The 21,681-nt window shown below is 41.0% G+C and overlaps 1 protein-coding gene across 1 annotated transcript in view; it reads left to right on the top strand.

The window, feature by feature from the left end:
* LOC122213280 (adhesion G protein-coupled receptor E4-like) overlaps positions 1-20,890 on the top strand; it is a 44,124-nt gene extending 23,234 nt beyond the window's left edge. Inside the window, exons 11-17 of the mRNA XM_042927408.1 lie at positions 2,022-2,216; positions 11,232-11,467; positions 13,421-13,487; positions 14,301-14,392; positions 15,575-15,755; positions 17,720-17,815; positions 20,183-20,890. Coding sequence (XP_042783342.1) covers positions 2,022-2,216; positions 11,232-11,467; positions 13,421-13,487; positions 14,301-14,392; positions 15,575-15,755; positions 17,720-17,815; positions 20,183-20,290 — 975 coding nt within the window. The 3' untranslated portion in view covers positions 20,291-20,890. The remainder of the gene's footprint in view (positions 1-2,021; positions 2,217-11,231; positions 11,468-13,420; positions 13,488-14,300; positions 14,393-15,574; positions 15,756-17,719; positions 17,816-20,182) is intronic.
* The last annotated feature ends 791 nt before the right edge of the window (positions 20,891-21,681 follow it).

Genomic DNA, 21,681 nt, shown 5'->3' on the forward strand with positions numbered 1-21,681 from the left:
TATACACCACCTCCTCTCAGGCATTGGTTGAAAGCTGCACCCAGGGGTTGTTAATTTTGGCATTTCCATGGGCATGAGCAGAGTAAGCTCAAGCTATCAGGTAAATCCTTCAAACATTGGACAGTTGGATTGTCAGCCCCTGTCAAACATTGGACAGTTGGGTGGAATCTAAGATGATCTGGAATCAAACATCCATTATTCTGCAAGCAGTGGTTACAGCTGGTCAGATGGGAAGGAAAGCCACTGACTATCACTAACGAAAAAGCATAGCTCCTTCAACTTCCCAGGTCCCAACTACAGCTACGATAAGCCACGTTTAAAGAAATTTGCCTAATTTCTTCCCCTATTTCTTTTTAGCTTTCATTTATTGAACAGTTACTGTATCACAAAACATTTTTTAGCTCTCATTTATTGAACAGTTACTGTATGACTGCATGATAAAATGAGGTCATGCATTATATTGCACATTTAAATGCATGACCTCATTTTATTCGCTCAACAAATTCGTGTATGACTGCTTACTATATGCTAGATGCTGTTCTGGGCATTGAGGATACAGCAAAGAACAAAACAGATAAATCCCAACCTTCAGATGGCTTTGGAGAGCCCTGTTGTCCAATAAGATCACAGCCACATGTGACTATTGGGCACTTGAAACGTGGCTAGTGTCACTGAAGAACCAAATTTTTTTTTAATGTTTATTTTTGAGAATGAGAAACAGTGTGAGCAGGGGAGGGGCAGAGAGAGAGAGAGAGGGAGACCCAGAATCTGAAGCAAGCTCCAGGCTCTGAGCTGTCAGCACAGAGCCTGACATGGGGCTTGAACCCACGAACTGTGAGATCATGACCTGAGCTGAAGTCAGCTTAACCAACTGAACCACCCAGGTGCCCCCCAAATTTTTAATTAAAAAAAATTATTTTAGAGAGTGTGTGAGCAAGGGAGAGGGGCAGAGAGAGAGAGAGAGAGAGAGAGAATCTTAAGCAGGCTCTGTGCTGAGCATGGGTCAGGGCTTGATCCCATGACCCTGGGGTCATGACTTGAGCCAAAATCGAGTCGGATATTCAACTGACTGAGCCACCCAGGTGCCCCTCCCTAAATTTTAAATTTTATTTAATTTTAATTTATTTAAATTAAGAAGCAGTGTGAAATGTTTTTCCATTAAACACAACTTCATTGGCAGGACTTCATTTCACTTCTATCATCAAAAATAATAGGATCTGGGGGTGTCTGGGTGCCTCAGTTAAGCGTCTGACTTCCCTTCAGGTCATGATCTCATAGCTTGTGGGTTCGAGCCCCACGTCAGGCTCTGTGCGACAGCTCGGAGCCTGGAGCCTGTTTTGATTCTGTGTCTCCCTCTCTCTCTGCATGAAATACACACTGGATTTTGAAGACTTAATGTGGAAAAAAATACCAAAGACCTCATTAATAGTTTATTTACATTGATTGTAATTTAAACTGATTACACTTTTGCTATATTGGTCATATTATATATAGTACATTGGACTGATAATATTTTGAACATACACTATTAAATTAATTGGAGCTGATTCTTTGCACATTAAACATTTTTTTAATGTTTATTCATTTTTTGAGGGGGGTAGAGGGGCAGAGAGAGAAGGAGACACAGAATCCAAAGCAGTCTCTAGGCTCTGATCTGTCAACACAGAACCCAATGCAGGTCTCAAACTACACAAACTGTGAGATCATGACCTGAGCTGAAGTCAACCTTCAACTGACTGAGCCACCCAGGCGCCCTCTTTTCACATTTTAAAATATATGGCTACTAAAAAATTTTAAATTCCACATGTGGCTCACATATTTCTGTTGAACAGCACAAGGCTAGTTGTTTTGGGTTTTCAATAACCTTGTGTGGTAAATGCACCCATTTTGAAGATGGGAATATCAACTCTTAGATTAAGTCAGTTGTTGGAGAGACTGAACTGGGACACCCATATAACTCTCCATCAGGCACATAAGCACAGAGCTGGAAACTATAACAGATTCTTCACTTTGGCTCATAGGTGGATCCTGTGCTGACTATGATCACCTATGTGGGGCTGAGCCTCTCTCTGCTGTGCCTCCTCCTGGCAGCCCTCACCTTCCTCCTGTGCCAACCCATCCAGAACACCAGCACCTTCCTCCACCTGCAGCTTTCCATTTGTCTCTTCCTGGCCCATCTGCTCTTCCTAACAGGGATTGACCAAACTAAGCCTGAGGTAGGTGCTATTTTGTCTGTTGTCATAATCAAATCTAGCCATTTTGTCTTGAGGAAGGATGGGGAGGGAGACAAGAATCAGCAGTGATAGTATTGGGGGAAAAACAACTTTCCATTTCAATTCTCCTCATCTGTAACTCTGAATAAGACCGGTACTTTCTGAGAAGCCATTTAGCAAGCTGATAGAGAGTCAGACTGATAGCATTAACCAAGGTAACAGTACCTGCTGTAACAAAGAAACTCCAAAATGTTTGTGGCTTAGCACAAGAGTGGTTAATTTCCCACTTATGTATCCACAGAGGGTGAGAAAACTGGTTTGAAGGGTGTCTATCCTCCAACTTCAGGCTGATGGAGACTTCTTTATCTACCATACACAGCTTTCAAGGTCATCCAAGAGTCCTTTCCATTTTAGCCAAATGGAAAGAGAAAAGAACAAGGCAGAGTCCCGTGAGGGAAGTTTATATGGGCCATCTTGGAAAATGGTGCACATCACTTCCCTTCACATCCTATTGGCTAGAAATCAGTGATGTTGTCACACCCAAATACAAAGGGTGTTGGGAAATGTAGTCTCTGGCTGGGAAGTCCCATCCCAGTGACATGTCTATAGTCTGGAATCAGGAGTGGAGTGAGTCTTGAATTTCGGGTGGACATTGGCTTTGCCACTGTTAGCTTTTGTCTTCATCATGATTACATTCATCATCATATTCAGGAAGAATTGGAGCTAAATGTTTTCCAAAGCTCCTTTTAACTCTAAAAGACTATGATCTCACAGCTAGAAGGTTATGAAAGTACTATTTCCCCCCTTCCCGGGGAGGCAGTATATTATTACAGTTAAGGGTAAGTATAGTCTTGGTGGAGGAGCCAAGATGGCAGAACAGCATGGAAGTTTTTTGTGTGTCTCGCGTCCACGAAATACAGCCAGACCAACACTAAACCATCCTGCACACCTAGAACACTGATCTGAAGATTAATACAACAATCTGCAAAATATGAACCACAGAATTCAGCAGGATGCAGCACGGAGAGGTGAACCGGGGGAGACAGAAGCCACAGAGGACAGGCAGTCACTTTTGTGTGCAGAGAAAGGATGGAGATGGGGGGAGAATATGGGGAAAACGCCCCTCCCCAAAAGCAGCTGGAGAGAAGGTGGAAAGTTGGAAACAGCCTCAGGGACTGAACTAAAAAGGGAGAAAGAATAAAGGAGAGGGTTTAAATTCCATTAAGACTGTAAACAGGGAGTGCAGAGTCTGAAACTCTGCAGCTCGATACCCGGCGGTGCTCTGGTGGGAAGGGCGAATCCCCAGGAGCAGAGTGGGGCCCGGGAGGCTCTCAGGCCACACAGGGAGAAGTGGCTCCACTGTTGGAAGGACATTTGATAGAGGCTGTGAGGCCACCTGGGCCCAGCAGACCCTGGAGAACGGCCACATTCTCTGGTGCTAGAACAAGGTCATTAAGGGTGAAGACTGGTGCCAGATGTGTGTTGTGATTTTCCATAATCCCTGAGGTGCTGCTGCTACACTGTCTTGTGAACTTTTTCTGGGCAGGCTGGCACCTGGCCGCAGTCTCTGGGCATCAGCAGCAGCATGGTCCCACAAGCGTTTCTGGATGTGGCCAGCACCCGACCATTGCTTGGTGAGGGGTGGAGGGGGTCAAAGCCGCAGTCCCTCAGAAGTGGGGGGCCACGGAAGACAGCTGCATCTGAGACAAAACTTGGGAGGAGGTGCTGCCTGGGGCTTGGTCATGGACAATGTAAAAGTGGGGAGTGGACAGAAGCCTAAACAAAGGACGGGTGTGCGATTGCTGATTGGGGAGAACAGAGTTCCGATACTAGAGACTGGGTAGCTGGGTGGCGCCATTTTCACCGCTCCTGCGTATGTACATACACACCTACAAGCCCCACAACAATCCACCCCAGTAAGCTAAGCAGCGCCGACTAGTGGAGAACAGAGCCATTACACTAAGCCCCGCCCAACTTGGCCAACCTCGCTCTTCAAGAACACAAGTCTCACCTCCTGCTTAGCTGATAGACTATATAAAGTGCTTCATAGTTTGACTTCTAGGGGAAAATGAAGTAATTTCAGTTATATTTCAGTCTGTTAGTCAGTACAACTATTCAATTTTCTTCCTTTCTTTTCTCTTTTTTGTTTCTTTTTCTTGAATACAGAAAGAAAAATTCATTTTTATTTTCAATTTTTATTAAAAATATTTTTCTTTAATTTTTTTCTACTATATTTTTTACTTTTGTGTAATTTTTTCGAATTCTATTTTACTTCCATCATTTCATTTTAGTCTACTTCACTGTATTCATTTTTTTCAAATTTTCAAATGATTTCCTTTTTCCCCCTCCTTTTTTCACTAATATATCAAGCCACTTTCAACACCCAGACCAAATACACCTAGGATCTAGCATCATTTATTCGATTTTGTGTGTGTGTGTTTGCTTTTAATTTTTTAATTTTAATATTTTCTTACTTTTTCATTTTAATTTTTTCTACCTCATTAATTCCTTTTCTCCCTTCAAAATGATGAAACAAAGGAATTGACCCCGAAAGAAAGAGCAGGAAGAAATGACAGCCAGGGACTTAACCAACACAGATACAAGCAAGATGTCTGAACCAGAATTTAGAATCACGATAATAAGAATACTAGCTGGAGTCGAAAATAGAGTAGAATCCCTTTCTGCGGAGATAAAAGAAGTAAAAGTTAGTCAGGATGAAATAAAAAGTGCTATAACTGAGCTGTAATCTTGTACAGATGCTGCGGCGGCAAGGATGGATGAGGCGGAACAGAGAATCAGCGTTATAGAGGACAAACTTATAGAGAATGATAAAGCAGAAAAAAGAGGGAGACTGAGGCAAAAGAGCACGATTTAAGAATCAGAGAAACCAGTGACTCATTTAAAAGGAACAACATCAAAATCATAGGGGTCCCAGAAATGGAAGAGAGAGAAATAGGGGTAGAAGGGTTATGTCAGCAAATCATAGCGGAAAACTTTCCTAACCTGGGGAAAGACACATCAAAATCCAGGAAGCACAGAGAGTTTCCATTAGATTCAACAAAAACCAACCATCAATAAGGCATATTGTAGTCAAATTCACAAAATAGACAAGGAGAAAATCATGAAAGCAGCAAGGGGAAAAAAAAATCCTTAACCTACAAGGGAAGACAGATCAGGTTTGTAGCAGACCTATCCACAGAAACTTGGCAGGCCAGAAAGGAGTGGGAAGATATGTTCAATGTGCTGACTCAGAAAAATATGTAGCCAAGAATTCTTTATCCAGCAAGGCTATAACTCAAAATAGAAGGAGAGATAAAAAGTTTCCCAAATGGACAAAAATTAAAAGAGTTTGTGAGCACTAAACCAGCCCTGCAAGAAATTTGAAGGGGGACTCTCTGAGGGGAGAAAAGATGAAAATACATACATACAAACATACATACATACTTACATACATACATACATACATACCAAAAGCAACAAAGATTAGAAAGGACCAGAGAACACCACCAGAAACTCCAACTCTACAAGCATTATAATGACAATAAACTCATACCTTTCAGTACTCACTCTAAACGTCAATGTACTAAATGCTTCAATCAAAAGACTTAGAGTAACAGAATGGATAAGAAAACAAGATCCATCTATATGCTGTTTACAAGAGACCCACTTTAGACATAAAGACACCTTCAGATTGAAAGTAAGGGGATGGAGAACCATCTATCATGCTAATGGTCAACAAAAGAAAGCCCGAGTAGCCATACTTATATCAGACAATCTAGACTTTAAAATAAAGACTGTATCAAGAGATGAAGAAGGTCCTTATGTCACAATTAAGGGGTCTATCCACCAAGAAGACATAACAATTGTAAATATTTATGCACCAAATGTGCAACACCCAAATATATAAATCACAAACATAAAGTAACTCATCGATAATAATACCATAATAGTAGGAGACTTCAACACCTCACTCACAGCAATGGACACATCATCTAATCAAAAAATTAACAAGGATGGGGAGCCTGGGTGGCTCAGTTGGTTAAGCGTCCAACTTCAGCTCAGGTCACGATCTCGCATTCCGTGAGTTTGAGCCCTGCGTCAGGCTCTGGGCTGATGGCTTGGAGCCTGGAGCCTGCTTCCAATTCTGTGTCTCCCTCTCTCTCTGCCCCTCCCCCATTCATGCTCTGTCTCTGTCTCAAAATAAATAAATAAATAAATAAATAAATAAATAAATAAATAAATAAACAAACGTTTAAAAAAATCAACAAGGAAACAATGGCTTTGAATGACACACTGGACCAGATGGACCTAACAGATATATTCAGAACATTTCATCCTAAAGAAGCAGAGTATACATTCTTCTCCAGTGCACATGGAATGTTCTCCAGAATAGGCCACATACTGGGACACAAATCAGCCCTCAGCAAGTGCAAAAAGATCGAGATCATACCATGCATATTTTCAGACCACGATGCTATGAAACTTGAAATCAGCCACAGGAAAAAAATTGGAAAGGTAACAAATACTTGGAGACTAAAGAACATCCTACTAAGGAATGAATGGCTAGCCAAGTAGTTGAAGAGGAAATTAAAAAGTATATGGAAGCCAATGAAAATGGTAACACCACAGCCAAACCTCTGGGATGCAGCAAAGACAGTCATAAGAGGGAAGTATATAGCAATCCAGGCCTTCCTAAAGAAGGAAAAAAGGTCTCAGATGCACCTTACACCTTAAGGAGCTGGAAAAAGAACAGCAAACAAAACCCAAAACCAGCAGAAGACAAGAAATAATAAAGATGAGAGCAGAAATTAATGCTATCAAAACCAAAAAAAAGTAGAACAGGTCAATGAAACCAGAAGCTGGTTCTTTGAAAGAATTAACAAAATTGATAAACCACTAGCCAGTTTGAACAAAAAGAAAAAGGAAAGGACCCAAATAAATAAAATCAAGAATGAAAGAGGAGAGATCATAACCAACACAACAGAAATAAAAACTATAATAGAATATTATGTGCAATTATATGCCAATAAGATGGGCATTCTGAAAGAAATGGAAAAATTCCTAGAAACATATACACTACCAAAACTGAAACAGGAAGAAATAGAAAATTTGAACAGACCCATAACCAGTAAATATATGGAATTAGTAATAAAAAATCTGCCAAAAAACAAGATTCCAGGGCCAGATGGCTTTCCAGGGGAATTCTACCAAACATTTAAGGAAGAGTTAACACCTATTCTCTTGAAGCTGTTCCAAAAAATAGAAATGGAAGGAGAACTTCCAAACTCTTTCTATGAGGCCAGCATTACCTTGATTCCAAAACCAGACAAAGACCCCACTAAAAAGGAGAACTATAGAGCAATTTCCCTGATGAACATGGATGCAAAAATCCTCAACAAGATATTAGCCAACTGGATCCAACAACACATTAAAAAAAAACTATTCACCACGACCAAGTGGGATTTATACCTGTGATGCAAGGCTGCAAAATAATTAACGTGATTCATCACATCAATAAAAGAAAGGACAAGAGCCATATGATCCTCTCAATAGATGCAGAGAAAGCATTTGACAAAATACAGCATCCTTTCTTGATAAAAACCCTCAAGATAGTAGGGATAGAAGGATCATACCTTGAGATCACAAAAGCCATATACGAAAGAACAACTGATAATATCATCCTCAATGGGGAAAAACTGAGAGCTTTCCCCCTAAGGTCAGGAACAAGACAGGGATGTCATTCTAACCAGTGTTATTCAAAATAGTATTGGAAGTCTTAGCCTGTGCAATCAGACAACACAAAGAAATAAAAGGCATCCAAATCGGCCAGGAGGAGGTCAAACTTTCACTCTTCACAGATGACATGATACTCTATATGGAAAACCCAAAAGATTCCACCAAAAAACTGCTAGAACTGATTCATGAATTCAGCAAAGTTGCAGGATATCAAGTCAATGCACAGAAATCGGTTGCATTCCCATTCACCAACAATGAAGCAACAGAAAAATCAAGGAATCAATCCCATTTACAATTGCACCAAGAACCATAAAATACCTCGGAATAAATCTAAGCAAAGAGGTGAAAAACCTATATGCTGAAAACTATAGAAAGCTTATGAAAGAAATTGAAGAAGACACAAAAAAATGGAAAAATATTCCATGCTCCTGGATAGGAAGAATAAATATTGTTAAAATGTCAATACTACCCAAAGCAATCTACGTATTCAATGCAATCCTTACCAAAATAACACCAACATTTTTCACAGAGCTAGAACAAATAATTCTAAAATTTGTATGGAACCAGAAAAGACCCCGAATAGCCAAAGCAATCTTGAAAAAGAAAACCAAAGCAGGAGGCATCACAATCCCAGACTTCAGGCTGTACTACAAAACTATAATCATGAAGGCAGTATGGTACTTGCACAAGAACAAACACTCAGATCAATGGAACAGAATAGAGAACCCAGAAATAGACCCACAAATGCATGGCCAACTAATCTTAGACAAAGCAAGAAAGAATATCCAATGGAATATAAACAGTCTTTTCAGCCTGTGGTACTGGGAAAACTGGACAGCAACATGCAGAAGAATGAACCTGGACCACTTTCTTACACCATACACAAAAATAAAATGGATGAAAGACCTAAGACAGGAAGCCATCAAAATCCTCGAGGAGAAAGCAGGCAAAAACCTCTTTGATCTTGGCCACAGCAACTTCTTACTCAACACGTCTCTGGAGGCAAGGGAAACAAAAGCAAGAATGAACTACTGGGACCTCATCAAAATAAAAAGCTTCTGCACAGTGAAGGAAACAATCAGCAAAACTAAAAGGCAACCGACAGAATGGGAGAAGATATTTGCAAATGACATATCAGATAAAGGTTTAGTATCCAAAATCTATAAAAAACTTATCAAACTCAACACCCAAAACACAAATAATCCAGTGAAGAAATGGGCAAAAGACATGAATAGACACTTCTCCAAAGAAGACATCCAGATGGCCAACCGACACATGAAAAAATGCTCAACTCACTCATCATCAGAGAAATACAAATCAAAACCACAATGAGATACCACCTTACACCTGTCAGAATGGCTAATGTGAACAACTCAGGCAACAACAGATTTTGGCGAGGATGCGGGGAGAGAGGAGCTCTTTGGCACTGATGGTGGGAATGCAAACTGGTGCAGCCACTCTGGAAAACAGTATGGAGATTCCTCAAAAACTTAAAACTAGAACTACCCTATGACCCAGAAATTGCACTACTAGGTATTTATCCAAGGGATACAGGTGTGCTGTTTCAAAGGGGCACATGCACCCAAATGTTTATAGCAGCACTATCAACAATAGCCAAAGAATGGAAAGAGACCAAATGTCCCTCGATGGATGAAGGGATAAAGTAGATGTGGTATATATACACAATGGAGTATTACTTGGCAATCAAAAAGAATAAAATCTTGCCATTTGCAACTATGTGGATGGAACTGGAGGGTGTTATGCTAAGCAAAATCAGAGAAAGACAAATATATGACTTCACTCATATGAGGACTTTAAGAGACAAAACAATGAACATAAGGGAAGGGAAACAAAAATAATATAAAAATAGGGAGGGGGACAAAACAGAAGAGACTCTTAAATATGGAGAACAAACAGAGGGTTACTGGAGGGGTTGTGGGAGGGGGGATGGACTAAATGGGTAAGAGGCACAGATTCAAGGAATCTACCCTTGAAATCATTGTTGCACTATATGCTAACTAACTTGGATGTAAATTTTTTAAAAAAGAGTAAGTATAGTCTTGGGGTGCCTGGGTGGCTCAGTCAGTTAAAGCATCTGACTCCGGCTCAGGTCATGATCTCACAGTTCATGAGTTCAAGCCCTGCATTGGGCTCTGTGCTGACATGTCAGAGCCTGGAACCTGCTTCGGATTCTGTGTCTTCTTCTCTCTCTGCCCCTCCCTGCTCTCACTCTGCCTCTCTGTCTCAAAAATAAATAACCAATAAGAAAAATTTAAAAAGATTAAGTATAGTCTTTAAAGATGGTTTGCATTTCAAATCCATTTTTATTTTTTAGTTGTATGATCTTGGGTGAGATTTTAATCTCTTTGGGCTTTAGTTTCCTCATTAGAAAATGGGCAGAGATTGGCAAATGACAGTGCTGAGGCTGAGTCAGGCCTACCTTCTGTTTTTGTAAAAAAAAAAAAAAATCTGTTTTGCAAAATAGTCTTTTTTTTTTTTATTGGAACCATAACTACCAACGTCTGAGGGCTTGAGAAGAGAGATGTCCCAACTCAAATAGATGGAGCAAATTCTCTCTTCCTCCATAAAAATTTAATTTAGGCTCTCCATTGATTGGATGATGCCCACCCTCATTGGTTAGGGTTATCTTCTTTGCTCAGTTTACTGACTCAAATGGTAATATATACCTGAAACACCCTCACAGACACACCCAGGAATAATGTTTTACCAGTTATCTGGGCATTTCCCTTAGCTCAGTTGAGTTAACACAAAAAATTAAGCATCTCACCTACCCAAAGGATAAGGGCCATGGAATATTCATCTACCAACTCTGATCCATCATGGATCTGAGGACTGTTTGTGTGGTATTTATTCCTCAGCACTTCTGGCCTGCCCCATCCATGGGGTAAGCATGGGCCAGTGAGAGCTCCCCAAAATGTGTTGCCCATAGGCAAAATGTCATAGGTGTTAGGATTGAAAATGCAGGGGGCATCTGGGTGGCTCAGTCGGTTAAGCCTCTGACTTCGACTCAGGTCACAATCTCGCAGTTCATGGGTTTGAGCCCATGTCGGGCTCTGTGCTGACAGCTCAGAGCCTGAAGCCTGTTTCAGATTCTGTGTCTCCCTCTCTCTGCCCCTCTCCCACTCATGCTCTGTCTGTCTTTCTCTCGAAAGCAAATAAACATTAAATAAAAAGAAAATGCAGGTCAACATCCAGGAAATGTCAACTGCTGAGGATTAGATCAGGTGGAGACAACACTCCTAACTCTTGTCTCCCCTGCAGGTGCTGTGCTCCATCATTGCTGGTGTGCTGCACTACCTCTACCTGGCCTCCTTCACCTGGATGCTCCTTGAAGGGCTACATCTTTTCCTAACTGTCAGAAACCTCAAGGTGGCCAATTACACCAGTGCAAGCAAATTCAAGAAGAGGTTCATGTACCCTTTTGGCTATGGGGTTCCAGCTCTGATCGTGGCTGTGTCTGCAATAGTAGGACCCCAAAATTATGGAACATATGATCGGTAAGAATGATGTGTGCCTTTAGGGTAGAAGTTGTGCCCATGGCTGATGCAAGATCTGAAATCAAAAAATATTTCAGCACATTTGCTGTTGTGAGCTATACATCAAACCAATCCTTTTTTTTTTTTTTTTTTTTTTTTTTTTTTTTTGAGCCAGAATTCTATTTTCTCTTCAAAATTCCTAGAGGAATGGTTCTCAGCATCTTTGGGGTTGGATCCTCTTAAGAACTTTGGTAAAACCTAGAGCCTATTTCCCCAAATAGGGAAATGTACCTTTCAGACAAATGTACTTACACATAAAATTTTGAATTCAGTTTAGGAAATTAGGGAGAAAGAAAAGCACATTTGGGAAACTCAGGAACATAAAAGCCCCCCTGTGGCCTCTATGTTCTGTAGGATTCTGAAAGAGTAGGTTGAATAGGTTGAGGTTAATCCCCCAAATGTAAAGAGTAACAACAATAGCAATAAATCTAGAGGTCCTGTTCTGTATCAGAGATAACGCAGTATTTTCTTATTCTCCCCATGACCCTGTGGAATCAGCACTGTTCATTACTTCATACACAGGACACCTGGTACTTAGTCCATCTAAGAAACTTTCTCAAGGTCACAGCTAAAAAGAGAGTAAGTTCAGAATTCCCAAGGCAGCATTTTTAGCCTGACTAAAGAAGTTTAGAAAGCTCCATAAAGTTAGTTGAAGAAGCTAGTATATTGGCAATGGGGCTTAGGTTAGGAAGTAGGTATGCATGTACTAAGGTATCATGTACGAAGGTGTCCCTCTTGAAAAAAAGAAGCCCCATCTCCAGCTTGAACCATACATCCTGCCAGAATGATTCTGGAGATACAGTGGCAGGGTAGATCAGGGGTTGGTAAACTTTATAAAAGGCCAAATTGTACCTGTTTTTGTCTCTACGGGTCGTATGGTCTTTGTGGCAATTACCCAGTGTTGTCCTTGTAGTGAGAGAGAAGCCAAGTCATAGACCATATGTTAATAGATGAGTGTGGCTGTGTTTCAATAAAACTTCATCTATAAAAACATGGGGTGACTGGATTTGCCCTGTGGGCTATTGTTTACAACCCTTAGAATAGAACTTAAGTGTGGGAGCTTTTCTGCCCACTCAGTGTTGGCAATTGCTTGTTAAATTGACCAGTTTTATGCTGTGAGGTCTCTGTTTAGAATAAATTATGCTAACTTTGCCAACATAAGCCATGACATAATAAAAGGTATTTGGGCAGCTGAGTATTTGGTATATGGAACATATTTAATTTGTGTTGGTAGTTTTTCTTGCTGTAGCTGTTAATATTTTTACTCTCTTTCTTATAGCAATCATTATTAGGGTACTGTTTATTGAGCCTTACCTCTGCCAGGAACTGTACTCAAATTTATATATACATTATCTCATTTTAATGTTTCCTACAAGATCTATATTAGGAAAACTGCAAAATCCTGATGAAAGAAATAAAAGAAGTTTCAAATAAACGGAGAGATAATCCATGTTCATGGATAGGAAAACTCAATATTGTCAAGAAGTCTGTCAGTTCTTTCCAACTTGATCTGTAGATTGAATGCATTCTCAACCACATTCTCAGAAAATTATTTTGTAGATATTGATAAAATTATTCTAATGTTTGTACAGAGAAGAAAAAGACCCTAAATAGCTAACACAATATTGAAGGAGAACAAAGTCATAGGAGTGACCCTACCTGACTTCAAGACTTTGCATATAACCACAGTAATTATTTAATCTTTTAATCCTTCTGTTTGCCCCCACTCTACACTTGGGGAAACTGAGGCTTAGAGCGCACAGCTTATGTCAGATGAGGACCATGTCTGATTCCATCTAAAGTCCAGGCTCTGAATTAAATGATTCCTGGCACTGGTTGGATCTTGCTATAGGAGTCTGAATTCAAGACCTTTGCCTTCTGAGAAATAGCTAATGCACACCTTTCTCTCAACAGCTGCTGGCTCAAGCATGATAAAGCGTTCATCTGGAGTTTTATGGGACCAGTGGCAGTCATTATCTTGGTGGGTGACTAGTGATAGTTATTGATGTGCCTGCCCTGGGTTTGCCAAGCATAGTGTGTTTCTTTCTGTTAAAGCAGAAGTGAGGTGAAGATAAGGAAAATATAGTCTAATGTGATTTACCCCTCTTCCTGAAAACACTGTCTTCATATCTCTTTCCCAGGCTCCCTCCTGGTTCACTTGTTACTCTGATGTAATATAACCCTCTGCTGGAGATTCTTCTAAAAATCCCACATTTGTTCATTCAACAACTATTTAGTGGGGCATCTGTGTGGTTCAGTCGGTTAAACATCCAACTTCGCTCAGGTCATGATCTCGTAGTTTGTGAGTTTGAGCCCCACATCAGGCTCTGTGCTGACAGCTCAGAGCCTGGAACCTGATTCAGATTCTGTTTCTCTCTCTCTCTGGCCTTCCCCCACTCGCACTCTCTTTCCCTCTCTTTAAAAAAAATAAGTAAACATTTTAAAAAATTTTTAACAAATATTCAGCAAATATCTACTCTTCATAGAGTGATATGTTTTCCTGTTTGTCAGCAGCTTCCTGATCACATCATTGTCCTGGTATAGCTATCAAGAGTACTCTTTCACTTTCTAGGTGTCTTGGTTTGAATGATAAATTATATAGTCACCCTAATCAAGCACCAAGTGCCACAAGTTCATATATACACAATGTGCTGTATAAAAGACCAGACCATAGCATAGCATCCAACGAGGCCTGTATCTTTTGGGGAAAGATTCTTAGGTCCAACTCAAACTAGGTTGCATGACCTGGACTCCAGAGAAAATTCCAAGTCAACTTTTAGTTCTGTGTCCACAGATAAACTTGGTGTTCTACTTTCAAATCCTGTGGATTTTGAGAAGTAAACTTTCCTCCCTCAACAAAGAAGTTTCTACCATTCAGGATACCAGGTAAGAAGGCCCTAGAATCCGTGGTATCCACAGATTTTTTCCTACAGGACTACTTTTCTTTCTGACTGGGAATGAAAAACCCATATAAAAATCTAATATAAAATATCCTGGTACTGGATAAAGGGTAAGTGGGGTACAATTTCTAGAAGTAAAAACTATAATTTTCAGGTAGCTTAATGTACTCCTTGATCTCTTTCCTCAACAAATATTCATTGGGTGCTCCTGTGTGTAGCATACTGTTCATATGAAATTCATGCCAAGAGTATCAATATTATCATCTCTCCCCAACCTCGTGAGTCCACCCACTTCTGGGGGCTCCATTATCCTTGGGTGTAGACACTCAGTTCTTACTGGCACTGATTTAAATAACTGGAAATAATAAGAACAACTAATATTAACTAGGAACTTGATAGATGATGGGAATTTACCAATATTGTTTCACTGAATGCCTATAACTCCAATCTATGAGGTGGGCATGACTACTATTCCCCATTGATATGAGGAGCAGGTACTCATGTTACCCAAAAGTGGGCAAGAGTCAGGTGCATTGGTGAGTCAGATGAACAAAACTTAAGGAGCATCTTTCCAACTTCAGACCCTGGCTTTGATCTCCTCTACTTATCATACAAACCAACATCTCCTAGCTTTGGTGTTTTCTGCCCTAGCGGGTCAGAGTGTCCCCCTTCTTGGTGTTTCCTCATCCTTCTACACATGTGTGGATGAGTGTAGGCTCACACACCATGTGCATGCACACACACACACACACACACACACACACACACACACTCACACACGTCAGCTGTCCCAGACAGTTGCCATCAACAACCCTTCTATTTGATAAAACACAATTTTCTTGAAGAAGCCCAACAGCATGCTATGATCTGAAGTCATGATATCATCATCAGTACACATTTTCAGTACAACTTTCTAGAAGGCACTTTCCACACATCTTCCAATAGGTTCAGATAAATCATTTCCAAGAATAGGAGAAAGCATTATTCTCAGAAGCAGTGATTGAAAGCATGGGTTCTGCCTCATCTTCAAGTAGTATGACTTTGCATGAGTCACTTAAGCACATGAGGTGATGCTAAGTTTAAATCAGGTAATGTGTGCAAAGCATTTAGCACAGTGCCCAACATATAATGATCAGTGATAGTTATTATTACTCCTGTTCCTTCCCAGAGTCATGACATTTAAAGCCATTGCTCAGCTATTTATACTGGGCTGTTCTTGGGGCCTTGGCTATTTTATGGTTGAAGAGTTCGGGAAGGTGATCGGATCAGTCATTGCCTACACATTCACCATCATCAATGTCCTGCAGGGGGTTTTGCTCTTTGTGGTACACTGTCTCCTTAATCACCAGGTAAGGCTAATTGTTTTATTTATCACCAGCTGAGTCCCACCATCTTATTGAATGGCTATTCACATTCTCACCCTTTTCTGATCTTTTATATTTGTATCTTGTGGTTGCCTTGATTCTGGGAAAAAGGTTTAGGTGCTGCTTGGGTATGCTGTGTGTTCTGGGTGCATCTGACTAAATTTCACATTCCAATCTCTATCTTAAGAGTGTGCTTTTGTCAGCTGGAGATGACAGAACAAAATATCATAGATCATGTGGCTTGGACAACAGAAATATCTCTTATAATTCTGGAGGCTGGAAATCTGAGGTCAGGGTGACTGTGCAGTTGGGTTCTGGTGAGAATGCTCTTTTTTTTTTTTTTTTTTTTCAGAAGTCCACCTTTTTGCTGTGCCCTTCCATAGGAGAGACAAGGAGAGAGAGCTTTTGTTTCTTCTTAACAGGACACTAATCCTATTGGATCAGGGCTCTACCATTAGGACTTCATTTATTCTTAGTCACTCCTATAAAGGTCCTATCTTCAAATACAATCATCCTGGGAGGTTAAGCCTTTAACATATGAATTTTGAGGAGACACAACTTAGTCCATAGCAGAGAATTTATCAGTCAGGTTAAGGGAGATTATGCTGCGGTAACAAATAGCCACCACCCCCTAATTTCAGCGGGTGACAACAATAAAGTTTATTTCTTGCTCATGCTACATAACTGTGTCTTGATCTACATTGTCTTCACTCTGGGATACAGGCTGAAGGGGCAGCCCTTATCTGGAATATTGGTATTCTTGTGGCAAAGGGAAAGGAGATCCTGGCCAACTGTACCTGAATTAGTTCTCTTTCATTGGCTGGAGCTAGTCATGTGGCCATACCTGAGTTCACCAGAAAGAGGACACATAATCCTCTTACAGTGTAGTACACTTTAGGGAGGGGCACTGGAAAATTTGGCATAATATGCCAAAAACAGAGAGACTTCAGCTCTAGTGTTAGGTTTTACACTGAGTAGGCTGCTGTGTGGGCAGCTTTCTTACCCTCTCTGAGCCTCAATCTTCTCATCTGTGTATATGGCAATACGTGCCTCACAGGGTTGAGAATTAAATGAGATCATGCAATATGAATCTCCTCACGCAGTTCTTGTGAGGGTCATTATTATAATTTTACTCCTCATAGAATATTGGAAACAATTTTCCTGACTTCCCCACACTCCCTTTGCTATTGAGTGGAACTACCATCAATTAAGATGCTTGTGGCAAAAAGACCATCGTAACACTTTATTAATTTCTCTGTCGTCTTCTAGTGCCTTCTCAATGCTTGGTACTCCTCACACCCAAAAATGAAGTACAACTTAAGTGTCTTGGTAAAATAATGTTGAGTATTAAGTATTTAAATATCTTTTTCAGACATGTTAAGCAGGTTACATGAAGGGAATCCGTGTAATCACAGGGGGTGTTTGTACGTAGTGGTTAGTTTGGGGCCCTGAGTAAGAATCATGAGGTGGTGAATTCTGTCTGTATGACCTTGGGCAAGTCCATGTACTTCCACAAGCTTCAGATTCTTTACCTTCAATTGCTGATAAGGGAAGAGCCTTTCTCCTTTGGTTTATGGAAGATGACATTGCATATGGTGCAAAGTGTATTGAACATAGCTTCATCCTTATAATCGCCACCAGCAGCATCACCATCATCACCTTCACCATCCTCCTCCTCCTTGTTCTCAGCATCATCATAACCACCACTTTGATGAACCACTGGGTTCAAAGTCTCACCTCTCTGTAGAGACTTTGTAGTGCCCAACATCTAGTAAATGCCTTTTCCACAATGAGAAAGTTGAATTTCAGAATGAATTAACAAGAGGACTATACAGAAAAGTAATGAAAAGGCAGTCATAGGGCTTGGCATCTATATCTTTGGCCTCCTATTTGGGGTCCTTTCTCTCTAACCAAGCTCTGGACATGACACAAACCTCTGTATTCCTCAGGTGCGAATGGAATACAAGAAGTGGTTTAGTGGGATCTGGAAAGCGACTGAGACTGAAAGCTTTGACGTATCTCGCTCTACGATCCAAACCAAAATGGTAAGTAAGACCAGCTTCTCTGCAGTGATGTGTACTTGCTAAACCCAACGTCTCCTACAACCAAGAGCTTCCTGGTCCTTGATCTAAAAGAAAAGAGAAATTTCATTAGCTTCCTTCATTATGCTGCTGGTTTCTGGTTTTTGAGACCAAAACCAGTGGAGTTCTGCTTGCTTGCTTTCTCTCTCTCCCTTTCTCCCTCCTTCCCTCCCTCCCTTCCTTCTCCCCTCCCTCCCTTTCTTTCTTCCTTCATCCCTCCTTCCCTCCTTCCTCCTTCCTTCCCTATCCTCTATCCCTCCTTTATCATCCCTCCTTCCCTCCTTCCTCCTTCCTTCCTTATCCTCTATCCCTCCTTTATCATCCCTCCTTTCCTCCTTCTTCCCTCCTTTATTCATTCCTTTATTCCTTCCTTCCATCCCTGTCTTTCTCTCTCTCTCTTTCTTTCACCCTCTCTCTCTCTTTCTCTCCCTCTCCCCAGTCTTTCCACAAATTTGGATATTCCACAAATATCCAAATGATAATTTAACAACATTCATTTAACAAATATTTATTGATTATCCAGTACATGCTAGATACTGTATTAGGTGTTGGGGAAACAGCAGTGGACACATTGACAAAAATCCTTGCCCTCACAGGACTGATGTTGGAGTGAGGTGGGGGGGGGGCTGACAATAAACCCCCAAGTGTAGATTATACAGTACATCACAAAGTGATGTGTGCTATAGAAAAATACAGAGCAGTGAAGAGAAATCAGGACGCACGGGGTGAGGGGAGTTTGGTTTTCAGTAAGGTGGTCACGGTGACAGCCCTTCACAGTCTCTGTCATTACATTCTATTTTAATTCTCTGTATGATGTGCCTCTCTGTATGATATTTGTCTTAGTCTTAAAAACATTGAAGTATTTGCTTTTGGTCAGCTTCTGCTCCCCTGTAAGTTTCACTGTTGTGGTCACTATTGTTTTCCTTCTACCTAGAGCAATGCCTGGCCCACAAAAGATGTTGAGTGTCTAAATTCCTTGCTTACAGATGAGCAAACAGACTGGGAGAGTCCACATGATTTGCTCAAAGCTATTCAGCTGGGTAGAGGGTTCCAACTTGGGTCTGTTTTTCTCTGAAAGTTGACAGCTTTCCTTAGTTGTCACCAGAGTTGTCACCCCAGATTGTCAACAATATTGGGACCAGCTTGATAGGACATGCACTCTCATATTAAGGACAATTCTGCTTAGTGGCTGCTGACTATGTCCTATCAGTGTATGCCACAGGTTCACCTCTTGGCTAGAATCAGCAGCGGCCAAAGGATATGTCAACCTGAACTGTGTAAAAGAACTTTCCCAATGCTTGTAGTCCCCCAAAACATGTCACATAGTAGAATCCATAGTGTGGATTCTGGGGTTCGCCAGATTTGAGTTCGTATTTTGACTCTTTCAGGTTTTAGGTGGTAGATGATGGGCAAATAATTTAACTTCTCTGAGCCTCAATTCATTCATCATTGAAATGCCCAATTGATTGAGGAACGAAACAATGTACATGAAAGCACTTTGCTCTACTCTGAACCATGTCAACGCTGCTTTTTATTAATACAAAATTATCAAAAGTCAGCTACACAGAAGGCCCCAAACAGTAATCTTGTCCCCTTATCTTTGGACAACACTTTTCTCTCTAAAAAGCACATATCCATCCTTACAGTCATTACTGATCCTCTGTAGCATTTAAGTAATTCGTCACTGTTTAACATTTATTTATTTTTGAGACAGAGAGAGAGAGAGCATGAACAGGGGAGGGTCAGAGAAAGAGGGAGACACAGAATCTGAAACAGGCTCCAGGCTCTGAGCTGTCAGCATAGAGCCCAATGCGGGGCCCCAGCCCACAGAGCACGAGATCATGACCTGAGCTGAAGTCGGACGCTTAACCGACTGAGCCACCCAGGTGCCCCGATTCGTCACTGTTTGAATGGAGCCAACGTGCCTGGGTTCAAGTGACAACTCCACCAGTTCCAGGCTGCATCAGCTTACGCTAGCCACTTAATGTCTCTGTGCCTCAGTTTCTTCATCTGTAAATGACGATGGCAATAGTATCTATCTCATCATGAGAAGTAAGTGAGGTCATATGTGCTAAGAGCTTAGGACGCTGCCTGATCCACAGTAAACACCCTGTAAATGTTTGTGAAAAGATCAAACAAATAAAAAGACCATCGCAGATGGTGTTTGGGGACGGGAGAGGCTGTAAGCCATATATTAGGACCTCTTTACTGAGCTTTGGACCTTAGAGAAATTCTTGCTTGTTCTATCTAGCCACTGCTGGAAGTCCTAGGTAATTTCTGAGGTGCTAATTTCTCTTCAGCTTTTTCTACACATTATTTCCCCCCAAATAGGAGGAACCAACAACATCATCAGAATTCTATCGCAGAAGAGACGCTGCGTCTGTTCAACCACAGCCTCAGACTCTGATCTCTGCTCTTTGGCTAAAACCAGAAAACTGAGCTGCTGTGGACAGCGCCCCCTGTGGTGACACATGGATGGGACAAATGCCACCATCTGTCTTTCTCCTGAAAGCAGTCGTGACTCTTTTCCCTTTTTGGCTTCTGTCTCCATAGAAAGAAAGGGGTGTCGAGAGACTACTGAGACCCCCAAACCCAGAAGTGTATATCGTGTGCCATTAAATGCTCAGAGAATTCTTTTTAACAACGAGGGAAATAAGGGGATTTTCATCTTCCAGCTAATACTACCTTGCCCAGAATTTATTGGCCAACATCTGGATTCAGCTTGCAGATTTTTCTCTCTGAATTTTTGGCTCCACTTTATACTCCTGAAGATCTTGCATCACTCAACATTTTCATAGTTCAATAACTCCCATATGAATAAATATTAAAAACAGGGTTGTATTCTTGCATTGTAAAAATACACCTCCATCCCACTCAGGAGGGCGTCCTAAGGAAATGTCTAGTGGTCAGGAGACCAGCACTGTCTTCTTTGCTTGATGACTTTCAAACCTACTCATATACTCGGGTTAATTTTAGTGTGATCTCAAGCACTCGCTTTAGTAGCACATATATTTAATGTCACATCATGTCCTCATGGAAATACTGCCAAACCAATAGCGGCGGGGGGGGGGGGGGGGGTGGTGGTCACAGCAGTCCTTTGGCCTTATGTATTTAGTTTTAACATTTCTAATTTTGTTTTCAAAGTCATTGGATTTAGTGTGTTTTTCGGCACCAAAATAAATAAATGTATGGCTAACTTTGTTACCAGACAGTATTTTAAAAGCAACTTTAAATAATAACAGCAGGAAATGTAAAAATAGCAGCTGAGACTCACCGTGATTCATTTGAAGAGATTTCTTGTGCAGTTTTTAAGGCATGAACCAAAGACTGTCCCTTTTTCTGCTTAATCAGCTTAAGTGTCTCTTCCACATGGTGGCGATGCAAACAGAATGCACGATTCACTCCACTTGCTGGCTTTAAAATTATGTGATTCGTCTCAGGGAGACAAATTGGGGAGATTCACATGGTTTCAAAATGCATGCCTGCGGTGTGACTTTTTAAATCCTGCAATTTCAAATATACACGAATAGAACTTGCATGAAATGCAACCTTCCTGGGCAGTTGACAAATCCTTGTGCTTAAGCCCTGCTAATGTCGCTGCTGTTTTTGCATCCAAAACAGTTGCAAAAAGTGAATAAACAAGCCAAATGTTCTAGGCGCTTCGGGTTTGGACCTCTCTATTCAATATTTTCACTTCCTCCCAACATCAAGTCTGCTTTCTTTCTCTTATCTGCCTTGCTCACCCCCTTCGCTTTCTTTAAGAACTTGTGTCTTCATCCTTTGAGAGCCCTTTATTCTTCTAGACCTCAGTGAAATTCCTTACTCTATTA

The sequence above is a fragment of the Panthera leo genome, chromosome A2, assembly GCF_018350215.1.
Source record: "Panthera leo isolate Ple1 chromosome A2, P.leo_Ple1_pat1.1, whole genome shotgun sequence".
Lineage (NCBI taxonomy): Eukaryota > Metazoa > Chordata > Mammalia > Carnivora > Felidae > Panthera > Panthera leo.